The following is a 26,426-nucleotide window of genomic DNA, read 5'->3' as shown; positions in this document are numbered from 1 at the left end:
TGTATCGGGTTTACCGGGTTTAAAGTGCCAACAAGAGTGCAAATGTTTTAATTTATCCTATTGAATAAAAACTGCTTTGTATTATATAATTTTATTAAGCACCATATATTCACGCAAATAAATTTTCCGAATATGTGAAAATATAAAATTGGATACAAATTCAAAATTGAAAGTACAGAAAGAAGCCTTGGAGTAGAAAACACTGTCTTTCAAAACTTTTCAATTCATAACGAAAACTTTCAAGCCCTGAATGAATATCAGCTCAATCAGAATTTCCTATATCGTGAACACCCTCAATTGAGTTAACGCGATTAAGAAGTTTTCGTGATAAATAAAAAGTATATTTTGATAATGTCGTAAATATCCATATTGATATATCTTACATAATAAATACTTGTATCAAATATATAAAAGTAAAAAAATTACAAAAGTTGGCAATAAGAATTGAGCCTCATTCTTCCACAGCCTGAATTTAAGCGCTCTTCTCTTGGTCAATCGTTTCTTTAGTGGGCAGTGGATTTTTCTCTTGCGTTTCGGCGTGTTTCAGTTTGCTGCTATCAAAGTTTTCGATACCCGACATCAGATTGGTTTGTACTTTTTCTTGCTCAATAACTGAAAAAAAAAGTGTGGTGAAGCTAAACGGGTTACCCGCGCGATTCGGAAATATCAAAGCAGCGAAGCTAGTTGCATAGGTACCTTGAGGATTCGGCAAGACAATCTTTTCGGTCGTTTCGGCATGCTTCATGGTCGATTTGTCAAAGTGCTCGACACCGCTAAGAAGATTTTGGTGAGTTTTCTCTTGCAACACAACTGAAGAGAATCATGCAAATGCCAAACGTAAGTTATTAACACAAAAAAAAACGATGCAAACAAAATCACATGCGTAAACAAACAAACAAACCAAAAGACAATTTACCTTCTTTGTCGGGTAGAGGATTCTTTTCCTGTGTCTCGGTGTGTTTCAATTTACTAGTGTCGAATTTGGTAATGCCTTCAATAAGGGCCTTTTCTGTTTTCTCTGCCGCAACGTCTGCAATTACCACGAAAAAGTTTAAATGCGGCATTTAGTTTTTAAACAGTCTTGACGTCACTATGTTACCAAACCACTTACCGACAAAATCATCGATTTATTCAATAGTAAAATAATGATTGTAAATATTATTTAGTTTTAGTTATTAGCTGCAACTTATCTTGCACTTTTAATGAGATTTGGCATAACTATTTTTATATTTAAAAATAAATTTAAACGTCTCAATTGACAGTTTCATAGCTAGTTGGAAATTGCAATGTTTCGTATCTGGTGGAAAAGTGAACATACTGAAGCAAATCACAAACGAAAATGTGGCAGCTTGATAATAATTAAAACACAAAAATGTTTTAGACGCCGACACAACAATGTATTACTTTAAAATTAATGTATGTCAAGTAATTCGTTTCAAACCGGCATTTATCACCGATAAATGAATACGTGCCGTTTAGAAACACCCAGTCAGACCTAAAAATAATATGTTTTTACTGTTTACTTTGTGTTAGAGTTCGCTTTTATCACTCGTACAGGGAGCGATAGGGAATATATGGCTCTGATAAGTCATGGTTGAGTAATGCCAAACCCGACATTTTGTTAATTAACGGTTAGCCTACGTCAAAAAAATTTTTTTTTATGGTTATCTGTTGTTAGTCGATTTTGTTTGATTATGAGGGATTCCTGACCAATTTCAATTAATACCAACAAAACGCTGTTAATTCGATTATAAGTAATAAGCTTATTATTAGCGATGAGCAAGCGTTTTAAGGCTGGGTTACACGTCTGCACTGCCGTCAGCTTTTTACCTTCGGCACTGGGAAGAACGATTTTTTCTTTGGTATCCGCCCGTTTTAACGACGAACTTTTGAAATTTTCTACTCCCGCTATTAGGGCGTTGTGAGTTTTTTCTTGCGCTACATCTAAAGCAGAATACAATGCTGTGGATCAAACGTACTCCAAACTGATTACTACTATTATTACTGATTTTTGTTTGCAGCATCTAATTGTAACTAAGGAAATTAACTTTTATTTCCATATTTCCTTCCGACTTTCGAACTTCGGAACATTTTTGATATTTGACGGATTTCTGAATTGTTTTGGTACAAGTCTGCCTGTGAGGATTTGTGGTGTGGCAAAAAAAATCCGGTGTTTCAAATTTTCTTAAAAAATCTAACCTACCATTGAAAAGAATTGTTTGAAAGACCATTTTCCTACTGTGTCTATTTTTTTTTCTATCAGTCTTTTACAAATAATTATTACAGATAATTAAATTAACAGAAATAAATTTCTGATACTAATATTTTGTATAGTATTTGTATATTATTATTGTACAGTATATATGATTTGCCAGTTTAGGAAATTTATTGCTATTAGATAAACGTAACTACAAAAGGGCAAATAAACATATAATTATTATTAGAATCGCTATAAATTGACAAGTTCCGTAACAATGACTAAAAGTTAAGTTAAAGTTAAATAAAGGGCATATATAAAGTCATATAAGATACTGTCCGCGATAACGCATTTTTAAAAAGATAAGATTTTGGGAATTTCATCGGAAACATATATTTTTGAAATAAATAACAAAAAAATAAGAAACTTTTACAAAACGCCAAGTAAAAGTAATTAACGCCAAGACCGGTTTCAACCCTGTCTTTATAAAAGCGTTGCCAGATTTTTTAACTTTTATCGCAAAATAAAAACGGTCGATAGGCGTTAATGTTACCTTTAACAACTTGTCAACTCGTACGTTATCGGAAACCAAACTTTACACCCCTTCGAAAACATTTCAACGACCGCCGCCGCATGTTCCCGACGATCAATTTAATAAACGCCAGATTCCGACGCGGCAGCAGACGAACAGAGACAAAAGAACATCGGAGAGACCAACTCCCCCCCCCCCCCCCCCAACTCCGCCCCGTACGCATTCGCTTGCAGTATTTGTTTTTCGTCCAAATTTAAACTGACGTTCCAAGGAATTTTTCCCCGTGGTAACAGCTGGCCACTGTCATTCGAAGCCTATTTATCACTCGGAGGGCGAAACATCTCGCCTCCTCTCCCGCCCTCGCCACAACAATGTGGGAAAAGTATTTACCTTCTGCTGAGGGCAGGACTATTTTCTCTTGGGTGTCGGCGTTTTTAAGTTTGCTGGCCTTGAACCCTTCCAGTTCGCTTTTCAGGTCCCCGGCTACTTTCGGGAGGTCCTTGAGCGCTGGGGGGGCGGGTGCAACGGGAACCGGGCACGACATCTGAAAAATAACTTAAAATATTAGTCCGATAATCCACTTGCTTAAAAAAAATCAATAAGTTCATCGGCTTATCTAACTCGCTACTTCAAAACATCATTTACCGCAAAAGCTTCACTAGCACCACAAGAAGAACGGAGAACTACGATAAGATCAATTGGTGTATAATGTCACCATACTCTATCAAGAGTTATCGGACAAGATTAGTGACCCTCGTGTCGCTATATACAAGATTGCTTTCGAAAAATGGTGGCTGGGCAGGGTAAGTTCGTAGTTCGTGGCGCGTAGCAGCTTTTTATTAAAAAAAAAAACGCTTCGTGGTTTCAGATGATATATATACCCATAATTGCCTATAATTTGAAAACCCTGTATATAATCGAAAAAGTGACTGAAATAAATGTTATTGCACTGGATCTTCCGCGTCTGCTGGTTAAAGAATTTTGCCGATCGGGTGAAAGATTATTTAGGAAAACATATTTTTCTAGCAACTAAAATTTCCAAAAAAATTTTTGCAAAAATTAAAAAAAAATTCTTGGTAAAATTTAATTGCACCCAATTTCTACCATGTAAATGTGGACACGGAATTTTACTTCTATACTAAATTTGAAGTTGATATCTGCAAAATTTAGGACCCACATTTCTGATTTAGCACGGTATATCGGGAACACCCTGCACAATAGGTGAAAACCTTAAATACAAAACTTTTTGCTGTCTAGGCGGGCTATATCGCAATATAAAAGAAAATGAGATCTGAATCATAGTCTTTCAGTTATAACCAATTTTCAATAATTTGGGGACACATTTTTCAGTTTTTTTTTTGCTGCGCACAATGTATATTTTTGAAAAATTATCAAGAATAAAAATTTATAGAGCCGTATTTTCTGCTTCAAGAATTTTTTTGGTCTCGTAAACAGTTTTTGAAAAATGATGTTTTTTGTAGATCCTTGCCCACGTGATTTTTGATTTTTTTAGAATACTTCCCGATCCCGCAGCCAATATGTGCCAAATATGAAGTCGATTGTCTGAAATTTCGGATACTCATAGTGTTTCATAGCAAGGTCCAAAAACAGTCGAAAATCGCGAAAAAAAGATGGATACCGGCGTCGGATCAGGGCCATTTCTTATAAGCTTATGTGCCTCGTGGGTGGTTAAAAAGGAGGCACATTTTCATTTTGTAGCTCCAAAAGTTCGAAAGTTATTCAGGAAAAACCAAAAGATAAGAACGGAGAACGGACAAACATACTTGGAAAACCCTGTATATAATCGAAAAAATACCTAAAATAAATGTAATTGCACTGGATCTTCCGCGTCTGCGGGTTAAAGAATTTTGCCGATCCGGTAAATGGTTATGGAGAAAAGCATGTTTTTCTGGTAATTATATATATATATATATATATATATATATATATATATATATATATATATATATATATATATATATATATATATATATATATATATATATATATATATATATATATATATATATATATATATATATATATATATATATATATATATATATACATATATATATATTTTTTTTAATACTTGGTGAAATTTGATTGCACCTAATTTCCACTGTTTACATGTGGGCATGGATGGACTTTTACTTCCCTGATAAATTTGAAGTCGATATCTACAAATTTAGGACACTTAACACATTTCTTATATAGCACGGAATATCGGAAATACCCTTTACAATAGGTGAAAGCCATAAATACAAAGGTTTTAGCTATCTATAAGGACTATAACGTTATGTAAAAAAAACTAACATCTGAAACACAGTTTTTTAGTTATAGCCAATTGTCCCTATTAGGAGCACCCATTTTTCAGATTTTTTAAATATGCGGCCCACCCTATACATTCTTGAAAAATTATCAAGAATAAAAGTTTACGGAGCCAAATCTTGTGCGTCTTTTCACTTAAGAAATTTTTTGGTTGCATAAACGGTTTTCGAAAAATAATTTTTTTGTCAGACCCTGGAAAACGCGATTTTTTTTTAAATACTGCCCGACCCTCCCAATTTCAATAGGTTCCGTTAGGTGACCAAACGCTATTCGCCTGCCAAATTTGAAGTCGATAACTTTCGTGTTTCATGCGAATGTCCAAAAAATAGTCGAAAACCGAAAAAAAAAAAAAAAAAGATGACCTCGAAGCTTCACCGCATCCATTTTTGCATATCTTATGCACACTGAGGACTGTTAAAAAAGAACAAAATTGTGTGTGTAGCATAAACCGTTCGAAAGTTATCGTCGAAAAACCCTGGAACGGAGAACGGAAGACAGACAGACAAAACAATTTTTTTTTTTTGACGCTGATCATTTCTGTACCAACCTCTAGGACCTACCGTTACCGAGATTTCGTTTCATCGATTTTTCGAATGTAACTAACTACAGCCCACAACCTGTTATTGCAAATATCACTTTCAACTAATAAGATTTGCATTGCCTTGTCCACGTACAACAGTTCATTTCGACAGTTTTCAGCTTTATGCAGAATTTTTGCAGAAAAATATTCCCAGATCCCATTAAATTACCAGATAAAAAATTTTAAATCTCGGTTTAGAAAGAAAATACTTCAAAATTTAGGTCAACATTTAATTACGGGTCTATATTGACTACTACCTTGTATGGCGATATCATAGCAATTTTTCCCAAAAATTATTGACACAAAAGTGATAGTAATGTTCTATAGTCCTTCGATTAAAAAATTAGGTGCTATAGTTAGCTGTTTGACAAAGAAGAAAACTCAGAAATATAAATATGATGGTTGCTTTTTTTGCTGGTTTTGAGCAACCAGTTGTAGAGTAGATTTTTTCTACTATGCTAGGACTAGGACTATGCTAGGGTGCTGCAACATCCAACCTAATCCCTAGTGTCTCTACTACGCTGCGCCGAGGTATGGATCTTTTGCGCATGCGTCACCCCCCGACCACCCCATCAAACTGACTGAGTTGCTATACGGCCGTTGAAAGCCGCCAAGTCTTATGGGTTCTACCTCAGAATTTGTCATTAGAGCTGCCACTGGTTAAAAACGAAATTTTAATTCTCGCGCATGCGCACGTTGAATAGACCTTGTGAAAAAAAATTACATAGTTGCTTCATGAGTTCCTGTACTATCAGCATGGCCTCTATATGTCTAGTACCTATATGCCAATCCGAAAACAACAAATTAGAACGGGTTTCTTGTTTAGGTATTTCAGATTATTTAAAAAATGCTGTATCCGTTTTTGAACCTCGACCACTTTTAGAATAATTTAATGTTCATTCGGGTCGCATATACATCGTTGATTTTTATAACCAACGAAATCAACTGCGACAGATGTTAATCAGAAGAATCCCTGAAAATGGCGATGACCGAAACATCTGGTATCCGGACGAAGCTGCTGAATCAGAGGCGGCCGAGCTTTACCGTTGACTCGAATAGCAGTTAAAACAGCCATAATTGTGCATGCGCCTCTGATAATTAGTTAACTGTGACATGTATGACTAAACATCAATTACCACTACGCAAATAATATCGAACGCGTTACATTAATTATTATTGGTCAGCAACGCGGGCTCATCAGACTAAGCGTCTTCAGGATATTAATTGCAAAATTGTTTAAATAATGCCTAATAAGCACATCGAAAACAGGAAGGTACCCGCAACGCACGCCGCTGCGGTATGACGCACGGTAATACGTCTGGCCTAGGAGTCTATGGCTAAAAAAGGAATTCATCTACTTTTGCGATAAAAAGAAAAGTTACTCCTCCTAGGCACGTTTGCGGCGGATTTCTCAACTATTTTGAATAGACATCGAAGGCTGCATGGTCCGACAAAAAACAGACCATGTGTTACAGTACTGACGTCACGAAATGCCATTCGAACGATTATTTCTGCCTAGAAATGCCAGAACGCACCAAACAACCATATTCGGGGATCATAAGACGCAAAACTTTGGATTAGACTTATAATTCTAAATAAACTATTTAAACAAAAAATGTATGCATTATCAAAAACGACCATTTGCAATTTTAGAATTTAATATCGTCCAATCTTCACCAAACTTTATTGGCTTTACGTTTGGATTTTCATTTTTAAAATAATGTGAGTTTAAGGCCGGATGAATTCGGTACACCTATTATAAATAATTTAAAATTAATTATACGCAAAATTCATTGAAAGTACTGAACGGTGCTGGTATTTTTGGGTTAATAATAATAAATTCGTGCGCAAGATTCGTCGATGGAATACTTGCGTGTCTGCTATCGCCGATTTCTTTTTTACCAGACCGTTGTCCTTATATAGACAGTCATTTTTAACCCAATCAAATGGATACCAACGAATTGTTACTGGGTTAGCGCTAAATCTGCACTTGCAAATAAGCGAAGTCTAGCGAAGCTAACTTTATGCATTTATACTCAGGAAATTATAAATATAAATTCGTCCCTTAACGTGAGAGACTAATAAAATGTAAATGGCAGCATTAAACCACTTAAAGGCTATATTGCTAAGTTTAGATAAATGGCAAGGATAGTTTCTGATAAATTCCGTATTTCAGTTTTTAAAGACTCCATTTTTCACAATCCACTATACCAATATTCATCGTGCTGCCTTTTGCCCGCAATTATGGAAGTTACCTGCCGACGGCAATATAGCTCGAGTCCGGTAGCTATTAAAGGACAGAACATTAGGGATGGACTCTCAAAGGTTTTGGTAGTAATATAATTTTTTTTGTTTATTTAGGTAGGTATAATTTTATTAAATTATTCTAAGAAACAACAATGACTTTAAATATATACAATTGGGATTAATTATAATAGAATTTTGTGTAGAAATGTAAGAGTCTTCAATGTTTATAATGTGCTGTACTGAATTTTTCCAGCTCTCAATTGGTATGTTATTAATTTAGGAATTCCAAAAGTTGCGCTTTTTGTAACTAAAATCAAAATAAACATCATTTTCTAACAAACATTATTGGATTTCAGTTTTATCCATGACAATAACACTACGATTGAGAATATTTTTTAAAATATTGTTTTGAAAACAATTTTCAAAAAGTTCGGCCCTCGTATCCTCATGATCATCGAAGCTAGAATCCTTAATATTCTTTGCAGACAACAGCAAGCAGTTTGGGACAAATCTGTCTTCTGACTCAGCGTGTATTATGGTGCGTGTTTAACAGTTTGGAGTGGAATCAACCCATCCTTTGAATACAGTGTCGTGTGTATCGAGCCATGTTTCATCAAGGTAAATTATGGACCAGTTGTCTAATGTATATCTTTTATTTCTTGAAGATAATTATTACATTACCACTTGCCTTTTGTCTATTTTGCGGTACTTAAATTACATTTTACAAACAACTCTGTGCATGGCTTCTATTTATATTGGTTTCATCTTCTAGCTTCTTTTTCAGTTTATCCAAGGTAGGAACAACTTTGCTTCGATAAATTCAATATATTTTTCGTCTCATTAGGTTCTGAGCACTATTGTCCATATTCCGTTTCTTCAATTCTTCACTATTAATAACATCCCTTCCTTATCAACGATAGTGCCGTTTTTGTAAGACAGGTTCCTTTCAAAGCTTTTTGTTGAATAAGTCCTCTAGTGATTAAAGTTTCGTACACATTTTTCACAACCTGTAAATCACTATAAATATCTGGGTGCAGAAATAACGAGTAACGGAAGCCTTCTTAACGAAGTAAGAGAGCAAACAATGGAAGCGGCTCGAATAGCGGGACGTCTGAAAGAAAATGTATGGAAGAATAAATACTTTAATACGGAGAGCAAAATCGAGATATATAAAACGGACACAATACGGAATGAGGCCATCAGATAGCAGTGGCCAGAGGCCATCAGACATAGGAAGGTGGGTGAGGCAAAAACGAAGATTTTGGAAAAAACACATAAAAAGAATGGAAGATGGCGGACTAGTCAGGAACTCAAAAATGAACAACCCAATAGGGAAAATATCTCAAGGAAGACCGCTAAAATGGTGACGAGAATGCCAGAAGAAGAAGAAGAAAGACAAACGATTTTGACGAGACATTGTTATATTCTGGTAAAATAACTTTTTCGAAAAGCACAGTTAAAACGATTATTCAACGCTGCTACGAATTGTCACCTCTCACGAAACATATCAGAAAGGAAGAAATATAAGAAATATACCAGACTCACCCCTGCCTTCTTACTCAAGTAAGAATAATTTTTTTATTAATGGTTGTACCCAATAACAATAGGTAATAACATCGTCAAAGTTTTATTGTGGAGAGTGGTCGAAAGCCAACACGATGAAGATTGAGACAGACTACATTTCCGCGACAAAAAATTTCATACAAAGAGGTTTATTTAAATTTTCACTCTCCAACGGCGCTTTTTCCAGCTTACCCTTCTGAAACTGCTTCTTATTTAAAGTATGTATGTATTCAAGTCTAAGAGTAATAATTTTCTCATTTTTATTAAGCTCCTATATCCACAAACTAACTTTGCCAACAATCGCCACCTGCCACTCTCGAGACTCTTGACAATCATGTTAGCTACAATACTACGCCTATGGAATACGGCTATGACTACTAAGATTGACAGTTCAATAATGATTTATAACTCTCTCGCATTAAGAAGCGAATATATTAAGATGGCACACAATAATTATGCCTTAAAAGGAGAGCAGACAAAGAAATTATCATCAAATCAAATCTAGACTTTTACCAAACTGGTCATTTATATTGTTCTAAACATATTTTAAAACACCACCTCCGCTAGTCCATCTCAAGATACAGTAACCACCACTCTTAATACACTTCAATACACCTGCTTTTGGCCATCTCTTGTTTCAAAACGTTTTTCCCTTATTAGCTGTACCACATCCAGAAAGCTCGTCAATGGGGGATCGAGTGTTTAAAGAAGTTATACTTTTACATTTATACTTTTTCTACGAAGATGTGTGGCGTTAAATATCATCATTAGAATTGTCAAAAGTCAAAATACCGTTTCAGAGTGATACTTTGCGCACGCTCAGTGCACAATTGCCATGCGTTTTTTAGAGTAGAGAGTAGAAAAGTGTGTAGAGAAAACAGAAATGACGTAACTTCGTGCAAAATAACATAAGTACGTTTTTCAATGTCATTTTTCTCGTAGATTACAAAAATGTCTCTGAATTCTTGTGCAATTAACGGAAGTGCTGACACGTGCCAATAAAAAATATAATACAAGCCTCAATCGGTATCGGCAAGCTCAGTCGTTCAAATTAAATGAATTTTTGTGGGAGTATCGTGGCCCCAAACACATATCCGACAAGAATTCGGTACTCGCACTCGTAGCTCTAGACAAAACGCTTTAACAGTTACAACCGTACACCGTGCCCCGAAGAAACAACCGTGTGTTTTTGAACTCGGCGACGGCAAGCTGCTTAACTTCACCAGAATATTAACACCCGTTTTGTATTCCACTCTCGCACCTTAAAGCACCATATTTGTTGAGTCAAGAATAATTGAACGTTTTTGATTATTTTTTAGTCTTATCCGTTGGAATTTCGTTGATTAAGAGGCATTATTTAGTGTACCACACTTTTTTTTTTAAATACACTAGTGGCGGAGGCATGGAATTTCAGCTGTCTTTTTGGCAGACATTGATAGCACGCCACTGATTTTTCTCAAAATAAAAATTATTCTTACAATCTCCAATCATTTATAAAGAAATTTAATTTCTTGATTTTTTTCAATTCCGCGTACGGTTTTCGCTTGAAAAATCAAATCTGCTCATAAATGAATGCAAATGTCATTATTTTTTATTTTATTGTTTATGGACAAATAATATGAACAAAAAATATTTATTACCAGAAAAAACAAGAAGATTGTCCTTTTACTTTTACAATGTTCGTATGCACGTGAATTTATGATAGAGTTTAAGTATAAATAAAATGTAAACCAACAAAAATATGCATAACAAATACAGGCATTCACCAAACAAATATTAGTATAAATACGCACACAAAAATTATACAATATATTTAATTAATATATAATTTTAAGAATTGATAGTGATTTTAGTTTTTTTTTTAAACAATGGTAATTTAACTGTTTTATCCTGCAAGCTCTTGTCGATCTTTGCAGTTTTGTTACAACATTTAATGTAGGATGCTGTTGTGCTACAGAAAGTCTTGAAAATGACCGTGTAAGATAATTTTTTGCATGTACATTGTGGTTATGTACGTCTTTTCTTTTCGGTTTCATGTTATGTTTTTTTTACGTATACAAAAGAGTAAATTTATAATGATGTTAAAATTCCCAACTCTTTGAAATATTTTCTACAAGACACACATCATACATCTAATTGCTTTTTTTGTATAATAAATATATCATTGATACAGTATTCCTACTTTTTTTTTTGAAGTATTTTCACCAAACAGATTTATTTTTTTAGAAATGATTGGAGATCGTAGGAATAATTTTTATTTTAAGAGAAATCGTGGTATACTAAAATTTCATTAAAATATCTGAAGTGGTATTACAGATATTAATAAAAAAACATTTTATTTCTGAAAACTTTACCACTCTGTATCTCAAAATTTAAGACGTATAGGACATACCTTTATATGGACTTTTCTTTTTAAAATGGACCCAAAAATCGCCCTCATAATTATAGACATTTAATTAGAAAATACCCTGTATATAAACTATAACTACAAACGGATTTTTGGATATTGAAAACAACTAATCTATAAAATTTTCATATTGCTTCTGTTACTTTAAAAATGTAACAATTGATATAAAGAAAAAACTCCGTTTTGCAAAAATGCAAAAAAAATCTTGCAACGTTTCTACTAACAAATTTCAAGAAATTTAATAGATAAAATTGGCAGCTGTTTTTACTTAAAAAAAGTCGCAATCACGAAAGATGACCATTGAATTTGTACATAAATAGTTAGCATACCTTTATAAAGAAAACCCTTTAGTTCAACTTTTTTCAAAACTAATTATAATAAATGAAAAATCTAGATCGAAAAAATGTTCAAGAAGCAACTATGGAACCTTGAGGAAACTAATTCCAATCAAGTTTTTGATTTATTACTTAGACAAAGTCAAGAAGAAATTTTCAATAACTCCAGAAAAAATTAAACGTTTTATTAGAAAATTTTAATATTATCAATTCACCGGTGATATGCACGGCAGATCGTTCAGTGCTTCATCACAAGTCTAGTGTCTCCCAAATATTATTATTATAACAATGCTAATAACGAAAAACGGAATTAGCCCTATATATACGAGAACTAAAACTTTGTTTTTGAGAAAACAAAAATTAATATAGTTAGTTATAGCAGTAATTTCTAGCTGATAAAAATACACGTAGAAACACATTTAGAACTTGCATCGTGTCTACCGCGCTTAAGGAAAAAAAAAAGATGGAAAATCTCGCACACTGTTCCGCAGCATTCTAAACGTCTATTTTAAGCCCCTTAAAAATTAATGATTTAAAGCGAGTAATTAAAAGTAATAAATTCATGAATCGCGTGGCGAATTTTAAAATTTTAACAGGCAACGATAGACGAGCAGTGCGAAGCAAAACCTGTGTAGCAAAACGAGCAAGGTTAATCAATGTAGAAAATCTAGGTTATAAGACGGTAAAGCGCCATATGCCCATATAAGTACCACGAATGCGGCACACGAGTCACTTCGCTTGCCAGTAATTAATCGAAATTGTTGAAGAGGATTCTTCGACTCTCAGTCGGTAAACAACGCTATTATGTCAAACGCCAGTGGTGGGAATTAAAAAAATAGCAAAAATATCGACGGTGAAATCGGGTGAAGATATTTGCACTTGAATTAATGGCATCAATTAAGTGGTCGAACCCAATAAAAATATCTAATTAAAAAACCGATCTGATGGAGTAGAAAAAATAGTACACAAACTATTTAAATTTTTATTAATAATACTGTTCCCACAGTTCTGTATTTATTTTGCCTTTACATGCAACAAGAAAAGTTGTGCGATACGTCGCTGTCTCGTCGTTCTGAGAACTAAGTGTAATCGCTAAGTATGGTATTCGGGTATTCCATGTGCAAAAGTATTCCCTACATTTGGATTGAAAAGGAAACCATTCAAATTACAATTAACAGATAAAATAAGCAACGCAAAATATTATTTTAAATGTTTAAAATTACAATTTAAACATGTTATAGATTTAAAACAAAGAGGTCGTCATTCCAAATTGTAAGGAAAGTCCTTTTTTTTCTGTTAACGCTATCCTTAGACTAGAAAGTTCTATTTTTTAGTTTCAGGCACATACAATACAAAAATATACTTAAAATAAAACAAATAGGTTTATTTAAATGATACCTTTACTTAGGTTTTGGTAATAAAATCAAAGAAAATTATTTCACCTCTTCTTGGTTGTACTATTTTGTAATGCTTGATTTTACATAGTCTATATGTTATGATAAATATGATACATCGCTTGTTTGTTTATCGCCAACAATTTAAAAAATGAACTACTCTTAAAACCGACAAAAATTCGGAGACCCTGAAATTTCAGTTTTGTTCTATTGGCTAGGTGCATAGTGAAGGTTCGTGCTTGCAAAAATGTATGTTTGTTATGAGATTTTTTTGTCTCTTTTTATCTTAACTGTAAATGTATTTCTAATGACCATCAGAAAGTTTTCGTAGGTTTTCTGGGTTTTCAATTCGTTTCAGGGTTTACTTCGGAATAACCATAAGAAATGTTTCCCTTCTAAAATGCTCTATGTTTTTTACCCGCTGCTCCAAAATAACCAAGTATCGGATGTTTTGGATATATTATAGCGAATACTATTCAGACATGTCAGTTTTAATGGCCAGTCACTAGGTTTAATATACTATCGCTTCGCTCGTGACTAAAGTGGCGTTAAACTCGTTATATCATCTCTCGGTGAGGAAAAGACCATCGTGAGTAATTGTTTGGTAACGAAAACTTGTTCTAAATAAAAATTAAACATTCGCAGCAATATAATTTTCAAAATATTTCTAATCTGCAAAATAATGAATAATATAGACATAATAAATTCAATTTTGTATTAAGGGATTCCTCATATGTAATTTTATCCATTTTCCCGTTCGAAAAGCTCAACAATTTGCTGCGCGTGTTGTGAACGAGCTGGCAGCCATCAAATCGCAAACGAAGTTTGACAGTGACGTATTTATCACATGCGGGCATTATTCCTGGTCCGCATATTTCCATCTGTCGGATGTGTCCATTAAAATTGATCGAGCCTCCTGCGTCGCGCGCTTTCTTTTGTTTCAACCTTCGCTATACACCATAATTATATTGCGTTTTAGACAAAATTTAGGATAGAGAAATGACATCAGATCATGGATAAACTACAAGTATTGAACATTGCAGACTAGAATATTCTTAAAAATCGCTTCCGGTTATACCGGATGCAGGCATCAGCTTTCTCATTTTAATCCTATACCTATACTTGCGTATTATTTGTTCAAGTCGTAAGCAAGTATATCTATGTTATGTTTTGTATATTTTCTATAACCTATCTTAATCTGACTGACTCGAAAATAATTCAGATCACTTCAAAATACAACGATATGGAAAAAGGGGACATTTTGTGACTAAGACCGACCGAAGCGTGAAATTTGTATTAATATTATGCATATATTATGTATTTAACGAGCAACGGCAAAAAAATTATGTCGGTATTAGCTTTAGAAACACTTTCCTTAATTATGCTCTCGTTCGCAAAATAAGGTGCTACGTGATTGGAAAATTTGTCAGCGTGTCAAAATATACAAACGGTTTTTGCATCTCCAAGTACAGCCATGTTTAAATAACTATATAAACTGCACACGCTAAACTGTTATCGCTATCGCCGAGCTCTTGGGAATGATTTTTGAAACGTGTAAGTTTTAACACACCGGTTAGTAAAAAAGATACTGAATTTTCCGTGGATTTCAGTTTCTAAGAATTGTTTTTTTCGTATTTAAGGTAAAAAACACATTTTTGAATTTACGATATTATTTTTTTCAGCAGTAAACTAATGAACCCTGTTTTCCACAAACCACAAGTAGTTTTGACCAGTAGATCATTTTTAGAGTAAAATTTTAATGGAAAGCATCATGATTATGGTTCATAAAAGATGAAATTATTAGATCAAATAAACGCTCAAAATATATCGACAATTCATGGACTTCAGGAATGCCATCTGGTTATTATTATTATTTATTTCGATAGTAAGCGGAAAAACCTGATGAAAGTTAGTTTGTATAACTGTTTAAATTTAAATTTTTATATTTCCCAAATCGCAGTTAAATTGATTGGGGAGGATTCTAAAGCTCAAGAGGTAGTCTAGTGATCTTCTATTTCACGCAGTTCAAATCAGAAATTTATAAAAGATGCAGTTTCTGGTTTATCACCTTGTATAATAACATTTGTACAATTTAAAAAACTTGTTTGATTTTAAACCCAAGGTAGGTGCCTACCATGCGCCTAAAAAAGTGTTGTTGATTTTTATTTTTTTTACGCGAAAAATATACAAAAAGAGGTAAAAATTAAAGTACTCCTTGTTGCGCTTAGTTGAATAAAAAGAGTGCATACCACTCACGAAGCAACCATGAAAAAAAAATTGAGGTCTATGCGCATGCGCGAGCCTTAAAATTTCGCTTTGAACCAATGAAATTTCTGCCCTCAACAATCAACATGGCCGCTGACAGATCGCCGATAAGTATAGATGCGGCATTTTTACTGCAGCATTTTCTCAAAATATGTCTAGATCCCGTTAAATATTAAGACCACAAAGAGTTAGGCGTGTGGGTATCGTGGTTTATAGAGAAAATGGCGCAAAGTGCAGGTTGGTGGGTGAAATGTAAAGGCATTCGTATCAATTTTTAACCTAATAGGGCGGTTACTATATTATCTAATAGCTATATGGCTTTACGACATAATACATACACTCCTTTAAAATTACCCTGTATGTAATGAGGAAAAACCAATCTAACCCAAACGAATCGAATCGAAAACATATCGCAGATGTTTGACACATGTGCAAAACACCTTGGTCAATATTATTAATATTCAAACCATTTCTGCAATAAATATTATTCAAGGCCACCGTCAGTCGGTAAACAGTCAGTAGAATAGCCGAGCGAGAACGGGTAAATGAACTTGCTGCATCTCAAACCGAAAAAGTTAACATTCTTGTTTTATCGCACATTTTAAAATTAATATTTTAACAGGAAGTCTACCCAGTAATACCCACATCTCTAACACCGCTCGTTAAAACTTTAATGGTTGTTGAATTTTGCTTAAGTGTGGTTCACTTGCGCACGAGCGAAAATCTTAATATACAAGTTAATAAAAATCCGATTTACGACGGCACAAAGTGACTTCTATTTTTAGTTCCTAATCGGCGATATATCCTCGCGCGGTTTTTCCATCGAAAAATCCACAACGGATACAGTACTAAGTAAGGTACACGCAATTAGTTTTATCTTGCCCGATACTGCAATTATTGGCGTATGAGTTTATCTCAAAATACAAAAGACACGTTTTAAGTACGTAAACATTTCAGTGTGAAAATAACAATTTTTGAGACCAAATATTCTTCTCCCTATAATAATAAAAGTTCTCCGAAACGAACTTAATTTTGTGAAAGACTTAAAGACAGTTTTTATAATTATAATTTTTCCCAAACAGGTAAAGATAATTAAATTTGGTACCATTATATTATATGGTATATTATATTATACTAAGCTTTTCTAAGGTAGTATTGATTGAACAAAATAATATTTTGATTTTTTACGCAGAGTATTCATGCCATTTTCTAATTACAATAATTGTGACAGTAAACCAAATCTGAAAATGTGAAGAAATACGTGATACGATAATTAAAAGAAACAAAAAAATTGGGATCTCCATCATTCCTCCGAGTGTTTTAAATGTTTTTATTTAACCCGTAACTAACATGGCCGAAGTTATCGATAAACTGACACACATAAAACACAAAAATACCAACCTCAAATCGCATTTAAAATAAAAGCATTGATAGTCAAAATTTATCAAAATGTATAGTAGATCGTTTATTTTGAGTGTATTTCTTATACCGAAACTCTATGCAAATGCAACGAAAATATTAAGCAAGGCGTATTCCGTCCCAACTTTCAACTAAACAGGTAAAATTCACGACAGGATATCTTCCAGAACATCTTTTAAGCCACAATAACAGGTTTTGAATTTAATAGACATTTCATGTAAACTGCACTCGGGTATGGCTGAACCACTAATAATATATTCCTAAAAATTGATTTCTCTCTTGAAAAAGTCCAAGAGAAAAGTACCGATGCCCAAAATTCGGCCGCTTTCTCCTCGTTGCAGACAAAAGTGGAAATCTAAAAATCGTGGTTTCAAGAAAAAAACAAGTTTATATTGCATGGAATACACGCATTCATAAACCATTTAAAAGTAAAAAAGTCAACTTGGCCAACGCACCTAACGATTAAATAAATTCAACAAAAACCCCACCCTAAAACGACAGCTCACAAAAAACCTGATGGTCAATTCGTCTGGTAATTTCAACACTGGAAATATCGGTAATCCGTAAACGCGAAAATAAAATTAGTCCATTAATTTCTTACCTTCGATATGTTAGGTCAATAAAATGGTCTGTCGAAAAAAATAATGTTAGAAAAGTTCAATAATCTAGCAACAATACAATTGACTCCACAAAGAACCGGCAACTACAGCTGACTCGAGTCACAAACGGAGTTCTTGGTAGCCCATTCGAATGAATATCGTCGTGTGTGCGCAGACAGGACTTCTTGCTCCATCTAAAGGAGACCATACACACGCAATTTATTGACACACATGCACTGCGCCCCCGACTTCTAAGCGTATCGTATCGTATGTTATGCGAGACCAGTGTAATTTTTGCCTTTCAACATCAATCACGAGAAAAGAAAATCTCATGTCATCAACTTTATAGGCATAGCGCATCGCAAGGTACAATAATTTTTAACGTATGTGGACCACTTTAGGTAGGCAGACCGTTTTAGTGGGGCCGTAGCTTGCACTGTCTCCTTGTCGTCGGGGAGGAAATGTGAGTCATCGATAAGCCTTATGTTTTTACTCGAAGTTGTTTCGAATTCAAAATGCGACTTTTGATACGAGATATTGTTTGTTTGCCTAGTGACAAAAATAAATTGGATATCAAATAAATTGTAAAATGTTCATTTCAATAATTATGTGTACAACTAAATTTAAAATCTAGCACACTAAATAGCCGACAAAAAAAAAATAATTATATTTTCCATCAGAAAATTTAAGAATATTGTGCTGGTAGAAGTAAGAATTGTTTTAATTATCCCGGGCGTTTCATAAAAACAATGTTTTTATAAAAGAAAACTATTACATTTTTTCTACACGAAAGTCTTTATTTTATTTCCATTCGAATGCCTTCATAAGAATATACCTGAAAGGTTTTGTTTATATTTTGGTAACCTTATTAATGCGTTGTCCTTTTTGAAAACACAGTTTTTATTATGGAAACGTTGAAAAAACCGTTGAATCCTAAATAAAATGTCATTTGTCACTTTAAAAAAACTCACAAGTACTTTTTTTTTATTTCTTTGCTCGATTGTTAATAAAAAAAAATACATCAGAAACGTAACCACACGTATGTCCTCCCCTAGACAAAATTTGCGAAAACAAAAATTTTGCTTGTTACCGCCAGGTAAAATTCCTAACAAATTGGGTCAATAGCAAATCACAACATTTACAATTATATTGTTTAGAATATCCATATATAAACATTACAATCATTGTTTTTTCTCAGCGGGAATATTCCAAGAAAGCACATTTATTTTATATTATATGCACCCGCTATATTTAAGAGCAACTAACTATAGGCAACTCCCAATTCGTATAAACTGGTGACGTGACGAACCTACGTTCCGATTTTACTTCAAATATTGGCTTACGATTTAATACGATGCGAACACTGAATATTTTTGAGAATAATCATAAAGATGGGTATAAAATACTGGATTGAAGCACTAAGCAAATATATTGCACGAAACGAAGATATGTTACCACTTAAAATATTTTTCAAATCGGGCTGACGTTCTTCGAACCGTTTAAAAATAATAAGATGGGTTGATGCTAAAGTGTAAGCAATTATCCCTTACAATCTATATTCTATTTCCATTTTCAACAAAGGCGAATGCGCCAGGAATGAGAAACTATGACCTGTATTTTCACAGAAAGTAAATAACCAAAGGCGGCGAATGCGCAGGGAGAGAAGTTTTATTAGATATTCAAAATTGACAAATCCATTTGAATAGCACTCCTATACCTACCCATAATTAACAAAATAACTTTTTTGTATCAATTGATCTTCAGACACTTCATATCGTGATTCCATCAATTGAGGCAGAGATGCCACCTACCAATTTCCAGCCCAATTTAGAACTTCGATTTACTAGAGGACTTTGAAAATTTCACGTTTATGTCCGTTACGAATGAACTTGTCGAAAAGGCGGAAACACCACAGAGTTTTTACTAAATATATAGTACAATGTATGTTATTTATATTTATTCTCTGAATATATTTGTCTCGGTCATTTGAAAAGTATAAAGCATATATATAAATGAAAGAATATTAATAATTAACTCGCAAAATCTTGTGGTAAACTGAAAAATAGAGCAACCCAAACCACGATTATTGCTGTCAACCAATGTTCTTTTTTCATAAATCAAACGGGTGCTTCTTCAAAAAACATTACCCAATTTTGACTGGACCCTGGATCATCTTCCTATCAAATATCTTTCCCTAGACCAACGCTGAAAGAGTAAAAAATAAAAATTGGCAATAGCTAGAAGTGTTTTATTATGGAGACAAAGTTAAATGATTGCACATTAGGTATCGTTTTGTTACAGGAAATATAGAAAAAAATAAAATATTCACGCCCGAATAACCCACCAATTAACAAACGGAACTCCCGGGAACCCATTTCCTTTGTGAAACAAAAAATTATACGAGATCAAAATCTGAATCACACACTGGCGGAACAACCAACAACTTTAAATTTTTCAAGAGAAAAACAAAGCGTGGAACTACATTACAAATAGGGACAACGCGGGATACTTCAAAAATTTAAGAGTATTATTTCGAAAACGCGAAAAAAACCAAATCAAACTTCTAACTAAACTAAACCGGTCAGTCTTTATGCTCTTAAATTTTTGACGTTATATTATATCGCTCTATAAACTCTGTAATAAATTAAATTTTTTCTGTACACCTAAGCCAACTTAGAACCCTAAAGACACTTTAAACAAATCATTAAAGATGCTGACGCTAAACGTTTTATACGAGTCGCAGCCACGCGGGCCCAAAAATGCGACCCGCAACGGTCTGGGAGGAACTTGCAAATGCACAATTTCTAAACCTACAATCCTATTTACACAAATAGTATTTTTTTCTTTGTACAAAATGTTGAATACCCTGAGATTTTCCAATCGGAACACAAAATAATCAAAACTTATTCACATGGCACACATCAAACGCAATTTTACAATTTTTGACTTAAAATTCCTCTTGTTCAAAACGGAGATCTGGTTAAATATACGACCTTACGCTTCACTTGCGCAGAATAACAAAAAATGGCTAAGCTTATATCATAACCCTAGCTAGTTTTAGAGGTCACTTCAAGGTTAACGAAAATATTACAGAATTCTGCTCTGACATCTTACTGAACCCATATATTATTTCAGCCACATCGTTGAACAGTTTGAATATCATTTTTGTAAACATTATTGCGGCCAATGTACACCTAATAAATAAAATAAATTATGCTTCTAGTAATTTTTAATTGACAATTCGAGATTAATATGTTGGAAGAGTTCGCTATCTGGACAATGTAGATGTATTTAGGTATACGTAAATTGTTTTATAACCAAGAAGTAAAAAAAAAACGTCACAAAACGTGTTGAAACCTGTTAAAAGCAAGATGCTACGTGTGTAGATCAATTTTGTTGCATTTGTTGCGTATCTTTATATACATAGAACATAGAAACATAGTGAAAACATAGAAAAAATCATTAGGAGTCATTAAAATCCATCATTTAAAACACAAAAATAATAAACACTTTTGACAGTGGATGTGCAATGTTAATGGGGCAATTTAGCAAAAACGTAAACGAAACTACTCGAAACTTTTTGGCTATGTAAAAGGCACATTGTTAGATATAAAAAAAAAGTACTTTCTCAAGCCACCTTGCCCTTACCGATTTTAAAGTATGTACTTAAAAAGTGACATTGTCTTAGTGTAAAATATGGGAAAAGGATTAAAAATGTCTGGCAGAAAACTGTGCGACCCCTAAAACTTTTCCTTTCTATATTTTTTGACATTCCTCACAACTCGCGAATAGGCATTCGCTGTGTCGAGTGCCAGCCTGAACGAACCAATACCGCAAGAGGTCTTCGGTGGAGCGAAAAGCAGCCACGGCAGCCCACAGCATCTTTAACATGAAACGAAAACACCAACATTCCCCTACAACCCTCCCATTTAAGAAGTAAATATTCTAAGAACCTTATTCACTGAACGATTGCAAATCGGGCACCGTTTGGTAGTCTTAAGTGTCTTTTTCGCGCACGGATAACAGCAACACCGGTGCGCCAAAGTCGTGTGCAAAAATATGCTGTCTTTGGGGGCGTTATTGCAAAACAGGCAAAGCTCGGACGTCGTCTCGTCGTTCGGTTTTTCCGCAACGCTAGACGTGAACGAACCGGAAGCCGAATCGACCTCCCACTCTTGTTTCCGCGCCCTTTTCACCTCGTAATCCGATAAACTACTTTCGGACGATTTGCGTTTGCGACGCGTTCCCGGCTCGACCTTAAGGCCCTCTACGGAACTAAGGCGCGTCGCCGCCCCTACTTCCGAACTAGACTTAGGCGAGTCCGACTTACGTGTTTCAGCGTCTTCCGCGACCTTAGCGCTGGCTAATAAATCTTCGCCGCCCGTCGAGGACATACCTGTGGTCATGCTACCTTTGTATTCCGGTACGACGATCCGATCCAACTCCAGCGACGGAAACTCCTGGCTCGAGCCGATGCCCGAATCGTGCGACAGGTTTGTCAGGCAATTCCGCAAGAGGTCGAGCTTCACGGAGTTCACGGGTTCGGGTTTTTTGTTCTTCGCGACGCGGCCGCGTCGATTTCTTCTCGGCCTCGGCGGGAAAAATTTCTTTCGCTCCTGAGAAACAAAATCCAATTTTCGTAAGTAGAAACGACCCCAGGCGGAACAAAGTGGCCCGCGGCAGGTGTGAAATAACCCAGAAACTCGTCACCTTCGCCAATGTTCTACAATCTGGACCAAAATTTTCCAATCCTCAAAAGGTTTGTTGTCCCAACACACAATCTCAAACAGTTTTTGAGCTAATTTAGGATTTGTGTTCATGAAATTTTGACTTTACACTAGACTTGCGAGTTCGCAGGAATTACAGGATATTGATAAAAAACTAAGCAAAAAAACATTAACATATTTTACAGCGAATCATTCCTGGCTTCGAAAACTTAAAAACTCCAAGAGAGAGGTTAACATAAAACAGTTTTAGCTGATGCGCGAACTTTAATGTTCGAGAACAGTTCTAGAATGTTGTTGGAACAGCAAAGTTCAAATTCTGAAAAGTTTCAGACTCGAAACAAACTTTGTTGGAACATTAATGTGCATACTACTACTACAATTCAAGATTCGTTCTAGGCTCCGATGGAACGAATCCCAACGAATAGACGCAAAAAATGTTTCCGTAAATTTGTTAAAATCGCAAATAATATTCCAAAAATCAAAATCGATGTTCACCAGAGAAGATACGGAATTATCCGAAAGTTATACAAAGAGCAAAGGTAATTCCACTTTACACTTAATTTTACACATTAGTACCAGTTTATTGCATTTTATTTGTAAATTGGATCTTATTAAAGTTAAGACAAGAAACGTCATGTTTTTTTTTTAATTGTGTCTAGGTTCCTGCAAAGTGACCAATTTACTGGAAATACGCAAAATGACTATTTCGGGCAAACTGCAAATTGAGTACACTGTTTTAGGTAATTCATCAAAATATCTGATGCGCTACTCAATCTGAAAATTTCTTCATTCATTCGTTCTTCATTGACTAGACAATTTGATGATTAATAAAAAGACATTTTTAAACATATTTTTCTTAAATCTGAACACAATTTTCGGTTTGTTAGCAGAACTGTTAACAAATTGAACCACTATACCAATGTACATAGAAATACACATAATATACATAAAAACACAAATAATTTAAGGTGGGCCTTATATAAATGTAAGCTTAAACATATCTTAAGATTGTACATACCACCTTTTTAATCAGTAGTATTTGACAAGGCGTTAAATGTTTAAGTGGAATCCATCCAACTCAACAAAATAACAGAAACGAACTGGTAAAAATGGATTACAGTCTTTGTTCACTTATTACTGTATATATATTGTACAAAATCATTTAATCCTCAGATTGACAAAGTCATCAGACATTATGCAGAATGGCCAAAACAGCGTAGTCAGTTTGCAGATTATTTGCAAAATAATAGTGATTTTGCTAAGGCATAATTAGTCAGTTTGCAGAATACCTAGACATTTGGCACATTGAGGCTTTTTGTATATTGCCGGTAACATATATAAACGTATGTTTAGAAACTTTTCATTACCGAGACATAGCCAAATACAATATATTAAAAATTGTATTTCACTATAAGCAGTTTTGTCACCGTAATTCCTGAAATTGGGCTCCGAACCACGTTTCCCTGTGACTTTAACACACACATGCATCTCAGAGAAATAGCAACTTAATGTCAGTTCACTAACGGAAAAAAGGAGGTATAGATCTGGGGCTGGGAGGACATTATTGACGTCAATATTCAAGCTAAGCAATCATTAAAAATACGCAATAACAACTAATTCGTTTTTTTTTAAATTTAAGCTTCTATTAAAATTGGTGGAAATTCTCAATAAAAATATTTATAAATTTTTTACCGACACCTAAAAATAATTATAACAATCTATTATGAAACGCTTAAAGCTTGATTGAAACTTCATAAATCAAATATAGATAAAAAAACACATAAATCAATCAATCCGGAAAAAACGTTCAAATAAAAAATCATATTTTTTATAAATAAAATAAAAATCTTACCCATTTCCTAAAAATAAATAAATTATAAGAGAAAAATAAAAAAAACACATTTTACCTGGCAGGACCGAGTTTTCTTTACCATCCTTCCTTAACCCCAATAAAAGAACCCAACAAAGTTCTCTGTGAAAAACTTCTTATCATACCATTAACTTATGCACCAATTGGAATATTGTCCATATGACTCATTTTGGATATTTAAACATTAGAACACTTAAGTCTTTTAATGGAAAGTCCATAACCACACACAACACATTTTCAAACACTTTATACATCTAGTTCACTATTACTAGTTTTTATGCGGTAGATTTGCCTGTTTGCGACTGTTGACTTTATCAATAGGCCAAAAAGGCTAAAGGAAATGTTCCTTTAAAACTGAAAAATATTCAGAAAATTGAGGAATTTCCATATTAAAAAAAAAAAAAAGAATAGCTTTCTGCTAGTTCCTGGTAACTTGGATACCAAATACATTTGGGTTGGAAATAAATTATATCAGATTTCCAAATCTTCGAAAATGAGGAGACAACTCTAAAAAATGTCATAAATTTAATGGTATGCCGGACAAGCATGACAAATAATTTGAAAGGAGTATGTATATATATAGAGAGAGAGCAAGTAGTATTGGAGTACCACTGGAGTATTGCCGAAAATTCTGTTGGACAGATTAAAAAATTGAAACCAAAAGTCCCTTAAAAATGTGGCACAAACTAGATATCTTTTATAGAAATACTATTAGAAGTCAAATACAATGTCAAATAGTCAACAACATTCCAAGCAAATCCACCTCTGGCCACTATTATAGATATCTACCTGAAAACATTTTTCACAATATCTGTAGAGGGGATTATCATTTTCTCCTTTGCATTGAACGCAAGTAGAGAAATCTGTGCGCCCGAAAGACGTTTCATCCGACGAACTGTCGGAATCCTCAACGTCTGTCACCCAAGCCTCTATCGATGTGTCTATTATAAATGCCGCAGCTGCGGATAATACCATACCCTGTAAGAAATATTTTATGAACGACAAATATCTCCTCCCACACAAGATTATTGTTGTTCATCAAAGTTGTTCCAAATATCAATAATTGTAGTTGATTGGAATATAATTTAAAAACCAATATTGGAATAATAACATTGTAATTAATTTAGGATGATTTGGAAAATTCACCTCTGAATCACTTGATGAGTTTAAAGATTTCCGTTCATCATCTTCAGATAAACTAGCAACTTCATATTCAATTTCCACTTCATATTCATCCATATCCGCCCTAGAATCTGTATCAGACGTATCTCTAACGATGTCTGAAAAGAACTGATTAAACGTCTGCTACACCGGACCCAAGTGAGCAGCCTCCTACCAGTAGCTCTGTCTTGCAAGCTGTAGACGCTTTCGGTATCATCTTCAGATGCTTTGGAACTCTCACTCTCCAGACGAAAGTAGTACATTCTCGGTCTCTTTAGCTCTTTTATTTCTAAAGAGACGGAAGCATCGTCTTCTCGAGCCCTTTTTCTCCAGGGGGACCCTAATTATTCATAAATAAAATCTTGGTAAGAATGTCTTACTTGAAAACGGTAGTTAAGTCAAACGAATGCGATGCCATGCGATTATGAAGGCTATAGTTACGACATATGCGCGTTCGTTATTATGGTTAGAACAACAAATCGAAAAAAGCACGCGTATGTAATCAACCGTTTACAAATTAATTTGGATTTTATAGCATTATGGTACCTGAATTGGACTCTAAAGTAGCTGACATGTTGACTAGATTATAATCCAACGTTTAAATGCCGATAACGAAGGATACGAACTCACTTCGAACACACCTTAAACAGACGCGCACAAACTTGTATTACGATTTCTACGAAATGGACAGCATTCCGGAAATTACCCTCAGCTGCTAACAAGCGCGCAAACTCCAATTCTTCTTCTTTTATCACAGAATAAATGTGTAGTCATTTACGTTTTTACATTCTGTTAACGA

General features: G+C 34.2%; 2 protein-coding genes across 6 annotated transcripts; both read right to left on the bottom strand.

The window, feature by feature from the left end:
- Positions 1-75: 75 nt before the first annotated feature.
- LOC132701327 (thymosin beta) lies at positions 76-22,402 on the bottom strand. Of its 5 annotated transcripts, none has more exons than XM_060669137.1 (6): positions 22,266-22,402; positions 3,120-3,273; positions 1,831-1,944; positions 917-1,030; positions 697-810; positions 76-612 (listed from the first exon to the last, which is right to left on the bottom strand). In XM_060669137.1, exons 2-6 carry the CDS (start codon positions 3,271-3,273, stop codon positions 473-475), a joined length of 636 nt encoding a protein of 211 aa, XP_060525120.1. In that variant the 5' UTR covers positions 22,266-22,402; the 3' UTR covers positions 76-472. The 5 variants fall into 5 exon arrangements, with proteins under 5 accessions (XP_060525120.1, XP_060525119.1, XP_060525122.1 ...); XM_060669136.1 differs by lacking the exon at positions 22,266-22,402 and adding an exon at positions 17,872-18,019; XM_060669139.1 differs by lacking the exons at positions 697-810; positions 22,266-22,402 and adding an exon at positions 17,872-18,022.
- Positions 18,206-26,320, bottom strand: LOC132701329 (E3 ubiquitin-protein ligase Mdm2-like). Its single transcript, XM_060669142.1, has 6 exons — positions 26,174-26,320; positions 25,803-25,967; positions 25,613-25,746; positions 25,256-25,444; positions 22,281-22,485; positions 18,206-22,163 (listed from the first exon to the last, which is right to left on the bottom strand). Exons 1-6 carry the CDS (start codon positions 26,199-26,201, stop codon positions 21,799-21,801), a joined length of 1,086 nt encoding a protein of 361 aa, XP_060525125.1. The 5' UTR covers positions 26,202-26,320; the 3' UTR covers positions 18,206-21,798.
- Positions 26,321-26,426: the final 106 nt, after the last annotated feature.

This window comes from Cylas formicarius, unplaced genomic scaffold (genome assembly GCF_029955315.1).
Source record: "Cylas formicarius isolate icCylForm1 unplaced genomic scaffold, icCylForm1.1 PGA_scaffold_4__25_contigs__length_36172078, whole genome shotgun sequence".
In the NCBI taxonomy this organism is placed as follows: Eukaryota; Metazoa; Arthropoda; class Insecta; order Coleoptera; family Brentidae; genus Cylas; species Cylas formicarius.
The sequence above is the reverse complement of the archived record's forward strand: the minus strand, read 5'-3'. Positions and strand labels throughout refer to the sequence as shown.